General features: G+C 36.7%; 1 protein-coding gene across 1 annotated transcript; it reads left to right on the forward strand.

Annotated features, from left to right (window-relative positions):
- Window positions 1-11,141: 11,141 nt before the first annotated feature.
- Window positions 11,142-13,552, forward strand: LOC101900086 (soluble guanylate cyclase 89Db). Its single transcript, XM_005183865.4, has one exon. It carries the CDS (start codon window positions 11,303-11,305, stop codon window positions 13,274-13,276), a length of 1,974 nt encoding a protein of 657 aa, XP_005183922.1. The 5' UTR covers window positions 11,142-11,302; the 3' UTR covers window positions 13,277-13,552.
- The last annotated feature ends 474 nt before the right edge of the window (window positions 13,553-14,026 follow it).

Here is a 14,026-nt window from a genome sequence, read left to right on the forward strand (position 1 = left end):
ACAAATTTGGAGAAAATTGGTTCAGATATAGCTATAGCTCCCGTATAAATGTTTCATCGGATTTGATTTTTAAGTCTCTCATATTCGTAAGATGCACTCCACAACAATGATATTTGGTACCAGATATCTTAAAGAGCTCGGAAATGTCTTTGCCAAATTTTATCGAGATCGGTTCAGATTTGGATATAGGTCCCATATACATCCTTAATCCGATTTAACTTTTATTGTGCAAATAATGGCTAATATCAGCCTAAATGTAGTGAATTTCATATTGCCGAAGACTCTTTATAGCTAAATATCGTATTCCAAAATTCTCAAAAAGTGTGGAAAGGAGGAGAGTTTGTCCCTATATTTAGGTTACTTTGCGATGTAAACTTTCAAAGCGCCAATACACGTGTCTTTTATTTTTAGCTCTATTTTCATTTAATTAATTTTTTCCTTTATCTATTTTTTGTGTTGAAGACTTTATATTCCGCTATCGACATCCCTAACATCAAAAAAATATATTTTTTTCGCGACAAGACCGAAGGGACATCTCATCATCATCATTTGAACGCACATTCAATAGCCATTAATATAGAACAAGTATGACTTGTAGCAACATACCTACATACCCTCGGACATACACACACACACATTTTTCCAATGAAATGATGGGACACGACATCCAACCCTCTCATTTGCACAAAGTAAAGTGTCGCTGTGTTTATGTGTGTGTATATAACGGCATATTGCAAAGTTGACAAATGGCAAGTGAGTTCTGACACCACGAGAATAACAGAAGCTATAAAAGGCGGATGCCAAGGCATTTCGAATTTCATTCGTTCAACAGGGCCAACAAAGCAAAGAACAAACAACGAACGGTTACATTCAAACATTTGGCGAGAGCAACAAACAACTAAGCATCATCATACGAACGAAAAGAAAAACGCGCGGGAAATACAAAATGAAACATTAGGTATGTCTGGTTACCTTAAAGTTTGTAACAATTGTTACAAATTGTTACTGGAAGTCGTCTGTTAACCCAAAAGTTCTGCAAAAGAGAGCGGTTGGAGAGAGAAATTTTGACAGTTCTTTCAGTGAGAGTTTGCAAATTCTTGCTGGAAAAATTTCTTCCTGCAATCTCTTGCAACTCTTCTTCTTCTCATTCATCGACATTCAATCAGATGTTTTCTATTGTTTACTTATTTCTTTTTGTGCTTTTAATTTGAAAATATTGTTTTGGAATTAACAAGACTAATTGTTTTTGGAGAACAACTTTACAAAATGTGAAAAACATAAATATTAATATGTTATAAGAAAATAAAAGACTATTTCCAACATTTTTAGACAAATGCCATTAGCAACTGGTTTAAAGGATTCCGCGGAACACATCAAATCTATCTTCCTTTTATTGCTCATACTTTTATTTTATTGCCAATTTCCTTTTTATTTATAAAACTTGTGAAATTGGTGGTGGTTCCTTTCGTTTAATTCTTTTAAAGGGGGACAAATTGGTTTGTTTTGACAAATCAGCTGATTAGTTGCAAGCTTGTGCAGGAATACCGTCTGTTTACTTTTCGCAATTTCCTTGCAAAAGAGAATAAAACTACCTTACTCTCTCAGAAAGATGTTGCTGGACAATTCCTGCAGGGAAAGTAACCAGACACACCTATTAAATTCGTTAAAATCTTGCGCAGCAACTCCTCGTTGGTTTTCCCCATACATAAATCTGATATAGCACCGTATAACATACTAAAGTCCGGAAATCATATTGTTGTATATCATACTCATACGCACAGTTGCACAACCAAACGTTCGTACGTTCGTTCGTTCATCTGTATATGTATACTCCCCAGCAACAGTGAGAATGAGCACGTTCACTCACTTCAGCAAATGACAAAGTAAGGAGAAAACGAAAAAAAAATGAAATGTGTTTAGAGTATTAGTTCAAAGTGCATGACAATGAGTGCAAATCGAAGTGACATGCTACTCAAGATGATGACATGATGTACGTTCTCAGCAGGTGTACGTACATACATGTGTCAAGTGAGGCCAATAAACAACTTGCCACTATGAGCATAAAATGACACACATTGACATGGCACCCTTTATCAAAATGACACACACACGCGTACATGTATCACATATTGGGTGGGTATAGAAAATGTAACAAACATTCATTGTTTGGAGCTGCCATGATATACTATGTGTGTAAGTAGTGTGTGTGCGTGTGGGAATCTGTGTGTGAGCACCTTCTCTTCATGCACATGGCTTCTTGTCCTCTGTTATTATTAGCTTCAGAGACATGTTGGAGTTCAGATGAAGTATGTATATATTTAGTTGTTGCTGTCGCACTTTGAAAACGGTCACTCTGTCCTTTGAAGTATTAGCGAGTGTGTGTTTTTGAGTTTTGTATAAAAATATTTACATAGATAAGAGCCAACACACAACTAACTCAACATGCGTTTTGTTTTCTTAAAGTTAAGAGAGAAAAAAATAAGAATAGAAAAATAAATCAAGTGTAAACAGTTTGTACAAGACATTGATGCTAGCTTGTTGATTAAGGAAGTGAAAGTAAACAACAAAGAGGAAGGAGAAGGACGAGGAAAACCCAAAAGTTAAAATTTTAAGTAAATATTGATTAAGGATGAAAGCGATAAAAACGATTGACGGAGGACATTCAACGGAAACATTGGAAATTGGATTGTCAATAAAAAGTTGAAAATACAAGTGATGATTTGGAGTGGTTAAAATAAAGAGTTAAATCTTTAAAACATTTCTTAAACTTGGAAATGTAATACAATATGTTTTAAAACGCCAACAAAAGGTTTTACCTGCAAGTGCTGATTTTGAAAAATTAAAAGTAAAGAGTAAAATTTTGAAAAAAAAAAAAAAAAATACTAAAACTAGGAAATGAAAAGAATCTAATACTACATCTTCTAGAACGCCAAGAAGTAGTTGAAGCTAAAAGTGATGATTTCGAAAAATTAATAATATGTTCCAAAACTGCGAGAATGTAAAAGTTTTTACTACGATAACCGATTTTCCCTTTATTATATCGAAAAAAATGCAAATCTGGTATATTCTTTGCAGGTTATGGAACAGGGCATAAATTAAAAAGTTAAATATTAAATCAGCAAAGAAAGTCTTAAAGTAGGTCAGGCCGACGTTATGTTACTCTACACCCCTTTGCATATTTAGCAGAGCTTCACTTAACAAATAAAAGTTTTTATGGGAGATATTTGTGAGAATTAAATCATATCAGCTATGATTATAGTTATAATTTAACAACCAAAGGAACTGATATATGAGACGATTATCCTCTTCTGAATCGATTTTCGATTAGGGCATGTGTTATGCGTTTGGTGCACAATTAACTTGAAATTGGATAAAGATATATATGGGAGCTATATGCAAATCTGAACCGATCTCGATAAAATTTAGCAAATGTATTTCTGAGCTATATTTGATATATTTCCCTGAATATCGTTGTTCCGCAATGCATATTACCGCTGTGGAGAGCAAATATAACAAATCGGAGGAACAATATATATGGGAACTTTAGCTATATCTGAACTGATTTTCACCAAATTTGACATACTTGTTTCCACACTCAATTTGGTCGTAAGTGCCAAATTCCGCCCCATTTGGTCTAATATTACACGTTTGGTGCACAAATAAGGGCAAATCGAATAAAGATATATATGGGAGCTACATGCAAATCTGAACCGATATCGATAAAATTTGGCAAATGTATTTCTGAGCTGTTTTTGATATATTTCCCCGAATATCGTTGTTACGGAGTGCATATTACGGCTGTGGAGGCCAAATATAACAAATCGAAGGAACACTATGTATGGGAGCTATAGCTATGTCTGAACCGATTTTCACCAAATTTGACATACTTGCATCCACACTCAATTTAGTGGTAACTGCCAAATTCTATCCCATTTGGGCTAATATTCCAAGTTTGATGCACCAAAAAGGGATAATCGGATAAAGATATATATGGGAGAGATATACAAATCTGAACCGATCTCGATAAAATTTGGCAAAGGTATTTCTGAGCTGTATTTGATATATTTCTCCGAATATCGTAGATACGGAGTGCATATTTCGGCTGTGGAGGACAAAAATAACAAATCGGAGGAACAATATATATGGGAGCTATAGCTATATCTGAACCGATTTTCATCAAATTTGACATACTTGTTTCCACATGCAGTTTGGTCGTACGTCCCAAATTCCATCCCATTTGGGCTAATATTACACGTTTGGTGCACAATAAAAAGCATATCGGACGAAGATATATATGGGAGCTATATCCAAATCTGACCCGATCTCGATAAAATTTGGCAAAGGTATTTCCGAGCTGTATTTGATATATTTCCCGAATATCGTTGTTACGGAGTGCATCTTACGGCTGCGGAGTACAAAAATAACCAATCGGAGGAACAACATATATGGGAGCTATAGCTATATCTGAACTGCTTTCCATCAATTTTGACATGCTTGTTTCTAGGCTCAATTTGGTCGTAAGTGCCAAATGCCATCCCATTTGGTCCAATATTACACATTTGGTGCGCAATAAAAGGCAAGTCGGACGAAGATATATATGGGAGTTATATCTAAATGATGGCTGATTATCTCCCATTTCAATAGGGTTCGTCCTTGGGTAAAACAAATGATTTGTGCGAACTTTCATCTCGATCGGGCAATAAATGCAATAAATATGTCGTCTCCTGTTGCCTGTTACAAACAAATGCACAAAAACATAATATCCTGACCACCTTGTGTTGTAGAGTATACAAAAAATCTGAAACCAGGAAATGGAAACAATGTACTACAACACCTTTTAAAGCCCCAACAAAATTCCAATTACCGTAGCAAATCTCCTTTTATTTAATTAATTTTTGATTAGTTAAAGTGAAAAGGAAGATACTTCACACCATGGACACCTGTAGCGCCAAATTCAATTCACATCATTTTCAAACACACACAATTTTATACGCCAGGGATATGTGTGTATCCCCCCAAACTCACACACACACATATGGAGGTTTCACCTGTAGGTCTATGTTCGTCATTATATCAAATTTCTTTGAATACAACACATACTCATACATGTGTGCGCGTATGGGAGTTTGCGGTAATCACACAAAACCATAAACATATGTACATGGAGTGAAATATTTGAAGCAATGAAAAGAAGTTATTGACTTTTTCTATGTTTTGTGAGTTAATATTAACTTTTGCAACCGCAAATATTTTATGTTACACGCAAGGGATATTTTTCGTGCTACTGAGCATTAGGTCTTTCAATATTTAATGGCTCACAGTGAAGCAAACAAAAATTAAGTTGCGTGCTAAAGGCATACAATTTCGAAACAATTGTTTTAGATTCTAGACAAATTAGATTATACAAATCGACTTGTATCTGAATCGATCTAGACCTATATTTCGGAAAAGGCAGGAACTGACAATATTTGATAAGACAAATTAGCTAAATATATAAGATTGTTAAAAAAAGGTTTTTTTCTCATTTTTGTCACAAGTGGCGCCCAATGCGAACTGGACTGCTTACATGCCACAATAATTTATAGGGTAAGATATTCAGCATTGAAACTTTGTTCATTTGATGGTGGAAATTATATAAATACATAAAATATTTTTTTTTCCAAAAAAAAATGTATGATTGTGGGATGCGGAAATGTGATCATGTGTGGAAGACAATATTTTGGAAAAATCAAATTGGATAAATCTGCCCTAATTTGTATATGAATGTATAGTAGAGAGTTAAAAACATGGGCAAGAAACGCCCAACAATGAAGGTGTACAGAAAACCACAAAAATCCAATAGGGCGACCCCAATGAGGTAAAAACGAAGAACCTTCTCTTTTTAGGCAAGAAAGAAGTTAGTAGGGTAAAAGAGAACCTTACAGGTCAATTGGGCCTACAAGCTCATCTTTATAAGATAGTTGTGCAGATAACAGCATATGCAGGGTATGGGAAGAAGATGATGAAACTTTGGATCATTTTCTCTGCCAATTCCCAACGATTGCAAATATCAGATCTCAATTCTTAGGGAACGACCCCATGAAATAAAACAGCTAAGGGATTTTGTAAGGGCAACTGAATTTCAACTCTCATAAACTATACAGGGTGAGATAAAAAATTTTTAATTTTTTTTAAATTTTATTGAATGAAAGCAAAAAATGTCGGAAATAGCATCAAATTTTAGAATAAGTTTAGATTTGTTCAAATTGGTCACCTTTGGCACCAATTATGGCCTTTAATCGGCCAATGAAACCGTCACACGCTGCCCGAATGTTGCTCTGAGGTATTTTGGCCCACTCGACACTTTGGTATTTTTTAGTGCTAACTTTGCTTTCCAAAATACTCCAGACACAATAGTCCAACGGATTAGTATCCGGAGATTTTGGTGGTCATTGTGCGCTGGAAATGAAGCGATGAACCACCATTCTTGGGTGGCGTGGGCTGAGTGCAATGATGCTGAGTCCTGTTGGAATGTCCAAGGTCTGCGGCCAAAATGTTTGCGTGCCCAAGGCTTTAATACACCCTCCAGAATATTTTCGCGATAATATTCGGCATTTATTCTGATGGTCGATTAATACGAGCGGAGAGTGGCCACACCATCACCATGGCCGGCGCTTGAGTTCTGATGGCCAACCGAAGGTGCACATTTTCAGCTGACCTCTTTGGCAAGTAAACACGATCATTTTGTTTGTTTACAAACTGCTGGACAACGAATGTTTTCTCATTGGAGAAAACCAAATTCGGCAGTTAACCACTTTCGGCCAAGCGAAGCAACTCTTTAGCTCTTTTGATTCTATTTTCTGTTCTTTCTGTTGCGGAGTAAGTCTTACACTTTTTGGAATTTCAATGGCTTTACCCCGAGCTCATTTTTCAATATTTGCCAAATGGAATATTGCGATATGTTCAGCTCAGGAGCCATTTTTCGGCCACTGCGACGCGGGTTTCGATAAAGTCGCTTCTTCACTTTTCGTACCATTTCTGCTGATGTTGCTGTTTTCTTCCGTCCACTTCCTTGACGTCGGTCTACGCTACCAGTACCAGTATAACGTATTATTCACATTTAAATGCTTTTGTACGTGATGAGGTCGACTCCTAACCTCATCACAAAGCGATGTAACTAACGAAAGAAAAAGAAAAACGCCGCGAGATGATCTTTCTCGTTCCGTGGCTGGAAGGGAACTCAATTTATTTACAACATATTCTTAACACTAAAGCTTACATCTAATACATTAACATATGCATTTTATTTACTAATGCACGCTGTGCATTAACGCACACAATACGTTGCGGGAGAAAACGAAACGTACCTAATTTGTAATCGACTCTTTCTTATCTTCTATTTATGGCCGTGACATTTATTACATTATTTATTACCGACCATAAACCTAGCATATGGAAAACACATGCATCTTAAGTGTTTTCTTTATTTAACTAATTTACATTCTTCGGAAAAGACAAATAAAAATGAGATAAGAATTTAAAGAGGAACATTCAACACACAAACTATTTTTACAACATGTACAGTTTCTACAAAACTAAACAGTACGCTTGTAAACAATATAATGAACTGTCACTGGAATAATTTTAACAGCTGTCGGAAAGGGGGCTTAAAAATGACAGCTGTCTGAAATTGGTTGCAGTTTTTTCATCTCACCCTGTATATCCTTCATAGTAGAAGAGTACAGGTGGTCGCATCGAAACAGCTGCTAGTTCATTTTGAACTATCAAACCAACTTTGGAAAAATTGTTGAAAATGCATAACATAACAACCTCCGATTGTCGTAGTATAAGAATACATATAAAAATCTACTTATTTTTGAAAACCATTTTAATATATTTGACATATCAATTTTCCCACATAGTACAATAAGGAGGTAGAACAACTTCCTAAAACTACAGAAATACAGCTCTGAGACTATGCCCGCTTCCTGTCAGAATTATTCGAAATTATATGTTGTTTTTATTTATTTCACTTTTTTTTTGAATGACTTAAATTAAAGCGATAGATGAATGAAGTGCCTGGATATTATTTCAAAAATATAATCCAGAGTGTCAAATCTTTCAATTCCATGGCAGACTGGTTAATATCTTCAAAGCGCTACGTTTCTTTCAATCATTGATTTTGAAAATATTTTTTTTATTTTTCAAAACGATAAATACATACACAAAATTGGCGGAAGTTGGGCACACTCAGAAAAAATTTGTAATCAGCTGGTAGCTCTACCTTACCTTTTTATTGTACCATATGTTCCTAAGCGTTGATGCATCTACCTGTACTCTTCTACTATGATATCTTCATAGGGGTTTATGAAAACACACAAGTTTAACCGACTGGATCTATTAAACCCAACTGGTTAATCTTTAATAATATAAACGAGCTATCATAGTACGTTTACGTTGTAAAGAATTTAGAAAATCCAAATCTTCATTAAATAAATCTTCATAAAGAGGGTTAATCCGAAATACAGCTCTAACGTAAACTTGTCATCGATGTTTTCTTTAAATTGGAAGTGGTTAACGTTGCCCAAATGGTGTTTAATTGTTTAATTTATAGAATAACCTAGTAGTAGTAGTAAATTCTCTTTTATTGCTATAGTCCTTCCACAATTGTTTTTTTATAATAATTCAAATATTATCCAGTGCTGAGAATACAAACAGAGACTTAACATAAATTAAATTATTTTTTTAACTTTCTAAGGCATTGAAAAAATTCCACAAAATCCCATTACAAAAAGCCCCTAAGTCAACAAAACATTATAAGCTACTTTAAATTACAGTTAATGTTTCGTTAAATTTTAAATTCTCAGAATCTCCTCTAACTGTTTTCCTTTTTTTTGTTCACTGGGTAAGAATGAGAAGCACACGCGAAGCCCCAACAAACACATACAATCAAATGTAATAACATTTCTATGCAAAACAACGACATTGAGAAGCAATCAAGTAATAAATCAAATTTAAATCGAGATGACTTCTTTCGTTGTTTTGTGTGTGTGTGTCTGTTTTCTTCTTTCTCTTCGTATTTACCACGATTTTATCTTTTAAAGGCTTTTATCAAAGACCGTAAGGCATAGGTTGCAACACAAACAAACACACACAGTGATGTTCCTAAACAAACACGCACACACACACACAATGAGTGGCACATAAGTACATATTTTCTGACAAGGAAACCCCGTTACACGGACACCATCTAACAAACATTACAATCGTAACCACAGACATACATACACCAGCACACATATTGAAGAAGCCCATGAAGTTTTGTTGTGGTTATGCTACAGTTAGATGGAAAAGTTTGGGGGCAACTTTTAGCAAAGAGATATGATTTCTTAACTCCTCGAAATAAGTATATGCAGGGTGAAATGAAAAAAACTGCAACCAACTTCAGACTACTGTCATTTAAAAGACAGTCGTCCGACAGATGTTAAAATTATTCCAGTGACAGCTCATTATATTATTTACAAGCGTACAGAAGCATTTTGGTGAGAATTTTCCAGAAAAAAAATTAATCGTGATGGAATTCAAGCGTGGTAGTGTGATTTCTTTTTATTTGGCTGGAAAACCACAAGTGGCTATCGTTAGAGTACTCCAGCATTTAAATGTGAAAAAAACTTTTGTGTCTCGTACCATCGCTCGTTACCATGATACTGGTAACGTAGCCAGATGTCAAGGAAGTGGACGGAAGAAAACAGCAACATCAGCAGAAATTGTTCGAAGAGTAAAGAAGCGACTTGATCGAAAAACGCGTCGCTGTGGCCGAAAAATTTCTCGTGAGCTGAACCTATCGCAATATTCCATTCGGCAAATATTGAACAGTGAACTCGGGGTAAAGCCATTGAAATTCGAAAAAGGGCAAGAACTTACACCGCAACAGAATAAAAAATATAGACTCAAAAGAGCTAAAGAGTTGGCCGAAAGTGGTAAACTGCCGAATTTTGTTTTCTCCGTTGAAAAAACATTCGTTGTTCAGCAGTTTGTAAACAAACAAAATGATCGTGTTTACTTGTGTTTACTTGGTGTAGGCCGCCATAACAGACGATGGTCGCTCTCCGCTCGTATTAATCGACCGTGGCATCAGAATAAATGCCGAATATTATCGCGAAAATATTCTGGAGGGTGTATTAAAGCCTTGGGCACGCAAACATTTTGGCCGCAGACCTTGGACATTCCATAGGACTCAGCACCATCGCACTTAGCACGCGCACCCAAGAATTGTTACAAAATGAGTTTCCTCGCTTCATTTCCAGCGCACAATGGCCACCAAAATCTCCGGATACCAATCCGTTGGACTATTGTGTCTGGAGTATTTTGGAAAGCAAGGGGCCGCCATATCAGCGGATGGTCGCTCTCCGCTTGTATTAATCGACCGTGATATCAGAATAAATGCCGAATATTATCGCGAAAATATTCTGGAGGGTGTATTAAAGCCTTGGGCACGCAAACATTTTGGCCGCAGACCTTGGACATTCCATAGGACTCAGCACCATCGCACTTAGCACGCGCCACCCAAGAATTGTTACAAAATGAGTTTCCTCGCTTCATTTCCAGCGCACAATGGCCACCAAAATCTCCGGATACCAATCCGTTGGACTATTGTGTCTGGAGTATTTTGAAAAGCAAGGTTGGCATTAATAAATACCAAAGTGTCGATCACCTCAAGCAAGCGCTTCGCCGGGATTGGTCCAAAATTCCGCGGAGCAATATTCGGGCAGCGAGTGACGGTTTCATTGGCCGTTTGAAGGTCATAATTCGTGCCAAAGGTGACTAATTCGAAAAAATCTAAACGTATTATAAAATTTGATGCTAATTCCGACATTTGTTGCTTTCCTTTAAATAAAGTTAAAAAAATGTAAAAATTATGGCGACTGACTTTTTTACAGTTTTTTTATCTCACCCTATAATGGTGTTCTACAGCATTATTACAATAAGCAGAAACAAGCAGTCCAAAACCGCAGAAATGCATATTCTTATTTGAAATGACGTTACCTTCTTTATTTTACCAAGGATAAACCCTATAAAACCTTTTTTTGATAATCATTTTGCAACTTGAAATTAACGTCTTTAATTATTTGCTCTTTACTGTCATTTCATTTCAGTTTGTCTGCCGTTATTCCACAAACCAACTAATCTTCTCTACTCTACTCACCACCACATACTCTCATCTCGACAACAAAGATAAAGGGCTCTCTCCCAGCAACAACACACACACACACTTACATATATATTCACATAAGGAAGCAAATCAAATTACCGTTATACGAAAATGTATGGCATGTTATATGAGAGTGTTGCCTTTTATGTCCAAAAGGAATATGGCCAGGAGGTGTGGAAGCGAGTCTGCCACATTGTCGACTGTAAGCACAGTTCATTTAAGACCCATCAAATATATCCCGATAAATTGATGCCTGACTTTGCCGCAGCATTGGCCGCATGCACAGGCGAAACTTTCGATTACTTTATGAACTTCTTTGGCAAATGTTTTGTGCGTTTCTTTAGTAACTTTGGCTACGATAAGATGATACGTTCGACGGGAAGGTATTATTGTGATTTCTTGCAATCCATCGATAATATCCATTTGCAAATGCGTTTCACCTATCCGAAAATGAAATCACCCTCGATGCAGTTGACCCATATAGACAATGATGGTGCGGTGATTGTGTATCGTAGCGGCCGTACGGGTATGTCCAAATATTTGATGGGCCAAATGGCGGAGGTGGCTAAGGAATTCTATGGCCTGGACATTAAGGCATATGTTTTGGAATCCCAAAATGACATAGCTGGAGGGACGGCAGGGCCGATCAAATTATCGGATACTCCATTGACGGTGATTGTGAAATATCGTTTGGACTTTGATAATCGTGATTATATGGCCAAGCGTGTCAATGTAACGGCCCATCCTTCGCATTTAAGTTTGCCTCCCATAAATATGAGTGTGTTTTTGGATTTGTTTCCATTCACCATAGTTCTGGACCATGACATGTGTATTACCCATGCGGGAGAGAAAATTGTTGAAACCTGGATATTACACAATCCCGGCAAGAATCCCAAGAGTTTCATAGGTTCTCATGTTATGGACTTGTTCGAATGTCGCCGTCCCAAGGGCACCAAAATCGAATGGGATACCCTGATACAAATGAGAACGGTGTTGTTCGAATTCGAATTGCTGCGCACGGGCCGAAACAAGGCAGCCTATGATGCGGCCATGAAAATGGATTTTGAAAATTTCGATGAAATGGAATTCTCCGAGGCCAGTGCCACAATGAGACGCTCCGAGGAGGAGAATGAAGAAAATGAGGATGAAATTGATGAGGCGACGGGAGAGCGCAAAGAGTCACATTTCTTCAAATCGATTTTGATTAAAGGTCAAATGTTCTACATGAAAGATCTGGATTCGCTGATATTCCTGTGCAGTCCTCTCATAGAGAATTTGGATGAGCTGCATGGCATTGGATTGTATATCAACGATTTAAATCCCCACGGCCTGAGTCGTGAATTAGTTATGGCAGGGTGGCAACACTGTTCCAAATTGGAAATAATGTTCGAAAAAGAAGAAATGCGTTCCGATGAATTGGAAAAATCCTTGGATCTGGCCGATTCCTGGAAGAAACAAGGTGATGAGTTGCTCTACTCCATGATACCCAGACCCATTGCCGAACGTATGCGTAATGGCGAAGAGGCCACCTGCCAATCCTTTGATGAGGTTTCAGTTATTTTCATCGAAGTTATGAATATCTATAATGGAGATTCGAATAAGCTGGAAGATGCCATGTTGGCTGTCACCACTTTGAATAAAGTTTTCACAGCCATTGATGAGGAAATCATATCTCCCTTTGTGTACAAAGTTGAAACGGTGGGTATGGTTTATATGGCTGTGTCGGGCGCTCCCGATGTTAATCCCCTGCATGCAGAACATGCCTGTGATCTTGCTTTAAGGCTTATCAAAAAGGTAAAGGCTCTACAAATACCAGATCTCTCCATACGCATTGGCATAAATTCGGGACCCGTGGTGGCCGGTGTGGTGGGATTAAAGGTGCCGCGCTATTGTCTCTTTGGTGACACTGTCAATACTGCATCACGCATGGAAAGCACCAGCGAACCATTTAAAATACATCTCTCCTTCAATACAGCCAAGAAAGTGCGTGAGGTGGGTTATAAAGTTGTCTCACGCGGTCATGTCAAGGTCAAAGGTAAAGGTGAAATGGAAACTTTTTGGCTCGTTGATACCCCCAAAGAGTAAAGAAGAAACAGCCAATGCAATGGAAGGGGAAGATTGTAAGGCGAAGGGAGGGTGGAAAGAAGGAAAGCTGTTTTATTCTTTTTTTCATTTTGGATTAGGACAAAGTTTGTTGAGTAATTTGTAATTGTTATCCAAGTATGTATGTAGCATGTATGTATTATTGAATAACCAAACCAAAGAAAAAAATCGTCTAAAGTTTATTATACACACAAAACATCAGAACTTATTTAATAATAAAAGAAATTAAACCAATATTGACAAACATATCATAAAAGTAAATAACAACTTTGTTTTCATTGTTTGCTACTGATTTTTTTAGTTTATAAATTTTAATGGCTGTCATAAATAATGAACATAATGAATTTATGAGCCTTATTGCTTTCGGTTATGAAACATAAAATTAAATCAACAACCAACGGCGAAACGCGTCGCATAGAGGTGAGTGTAAGATAGTTGCTCTCTGGCTTTTATTTTCACTGCAAATTCCAGAAGAAGAGAAATAAACAAATAAAATCATCCATCTGCATTTTATACAAAATACCTCCATCTTAGAATTAGGAATGTAAATCATGCAATCACAAGAATTTACATGTTTATAGTTTTTTCATGGTACAATAGAACAGCTTCGTAAAACTACAGAAATACAGGCCTGAGGCTATGCCCTTGGTAGAAAAATACAGGTAAATGCATAAACGCTTGGGAACATTGATATGTCAAAATATTTTAAATGTCTTTTCAAATATAATTAGA

This window comes from Musca domestica, unplaced genomic scaffold (assembly GCF_030504385.1).
Source record: "Musca domestica strain aabys unplaced genomic scaffold, Musca_domestica.polishedcontigs.V.1.1 55, whole genome shotgun sequence".
NCBI classification, from domain to species: Eukaryota; Metazoa; Arthropoda; class Insecta; order Diptera; family Muscidae; genus Musca; species Musca domestica.

Coding starts and splice junctions, on each gene's coding strand:
- LOC101900086 (XM_005183865.4), top strand. CDS start 11,303: ATGTATGGCATGTTATATGAGAGTGTTGCCTTTTATGTCCAAAAGGAA.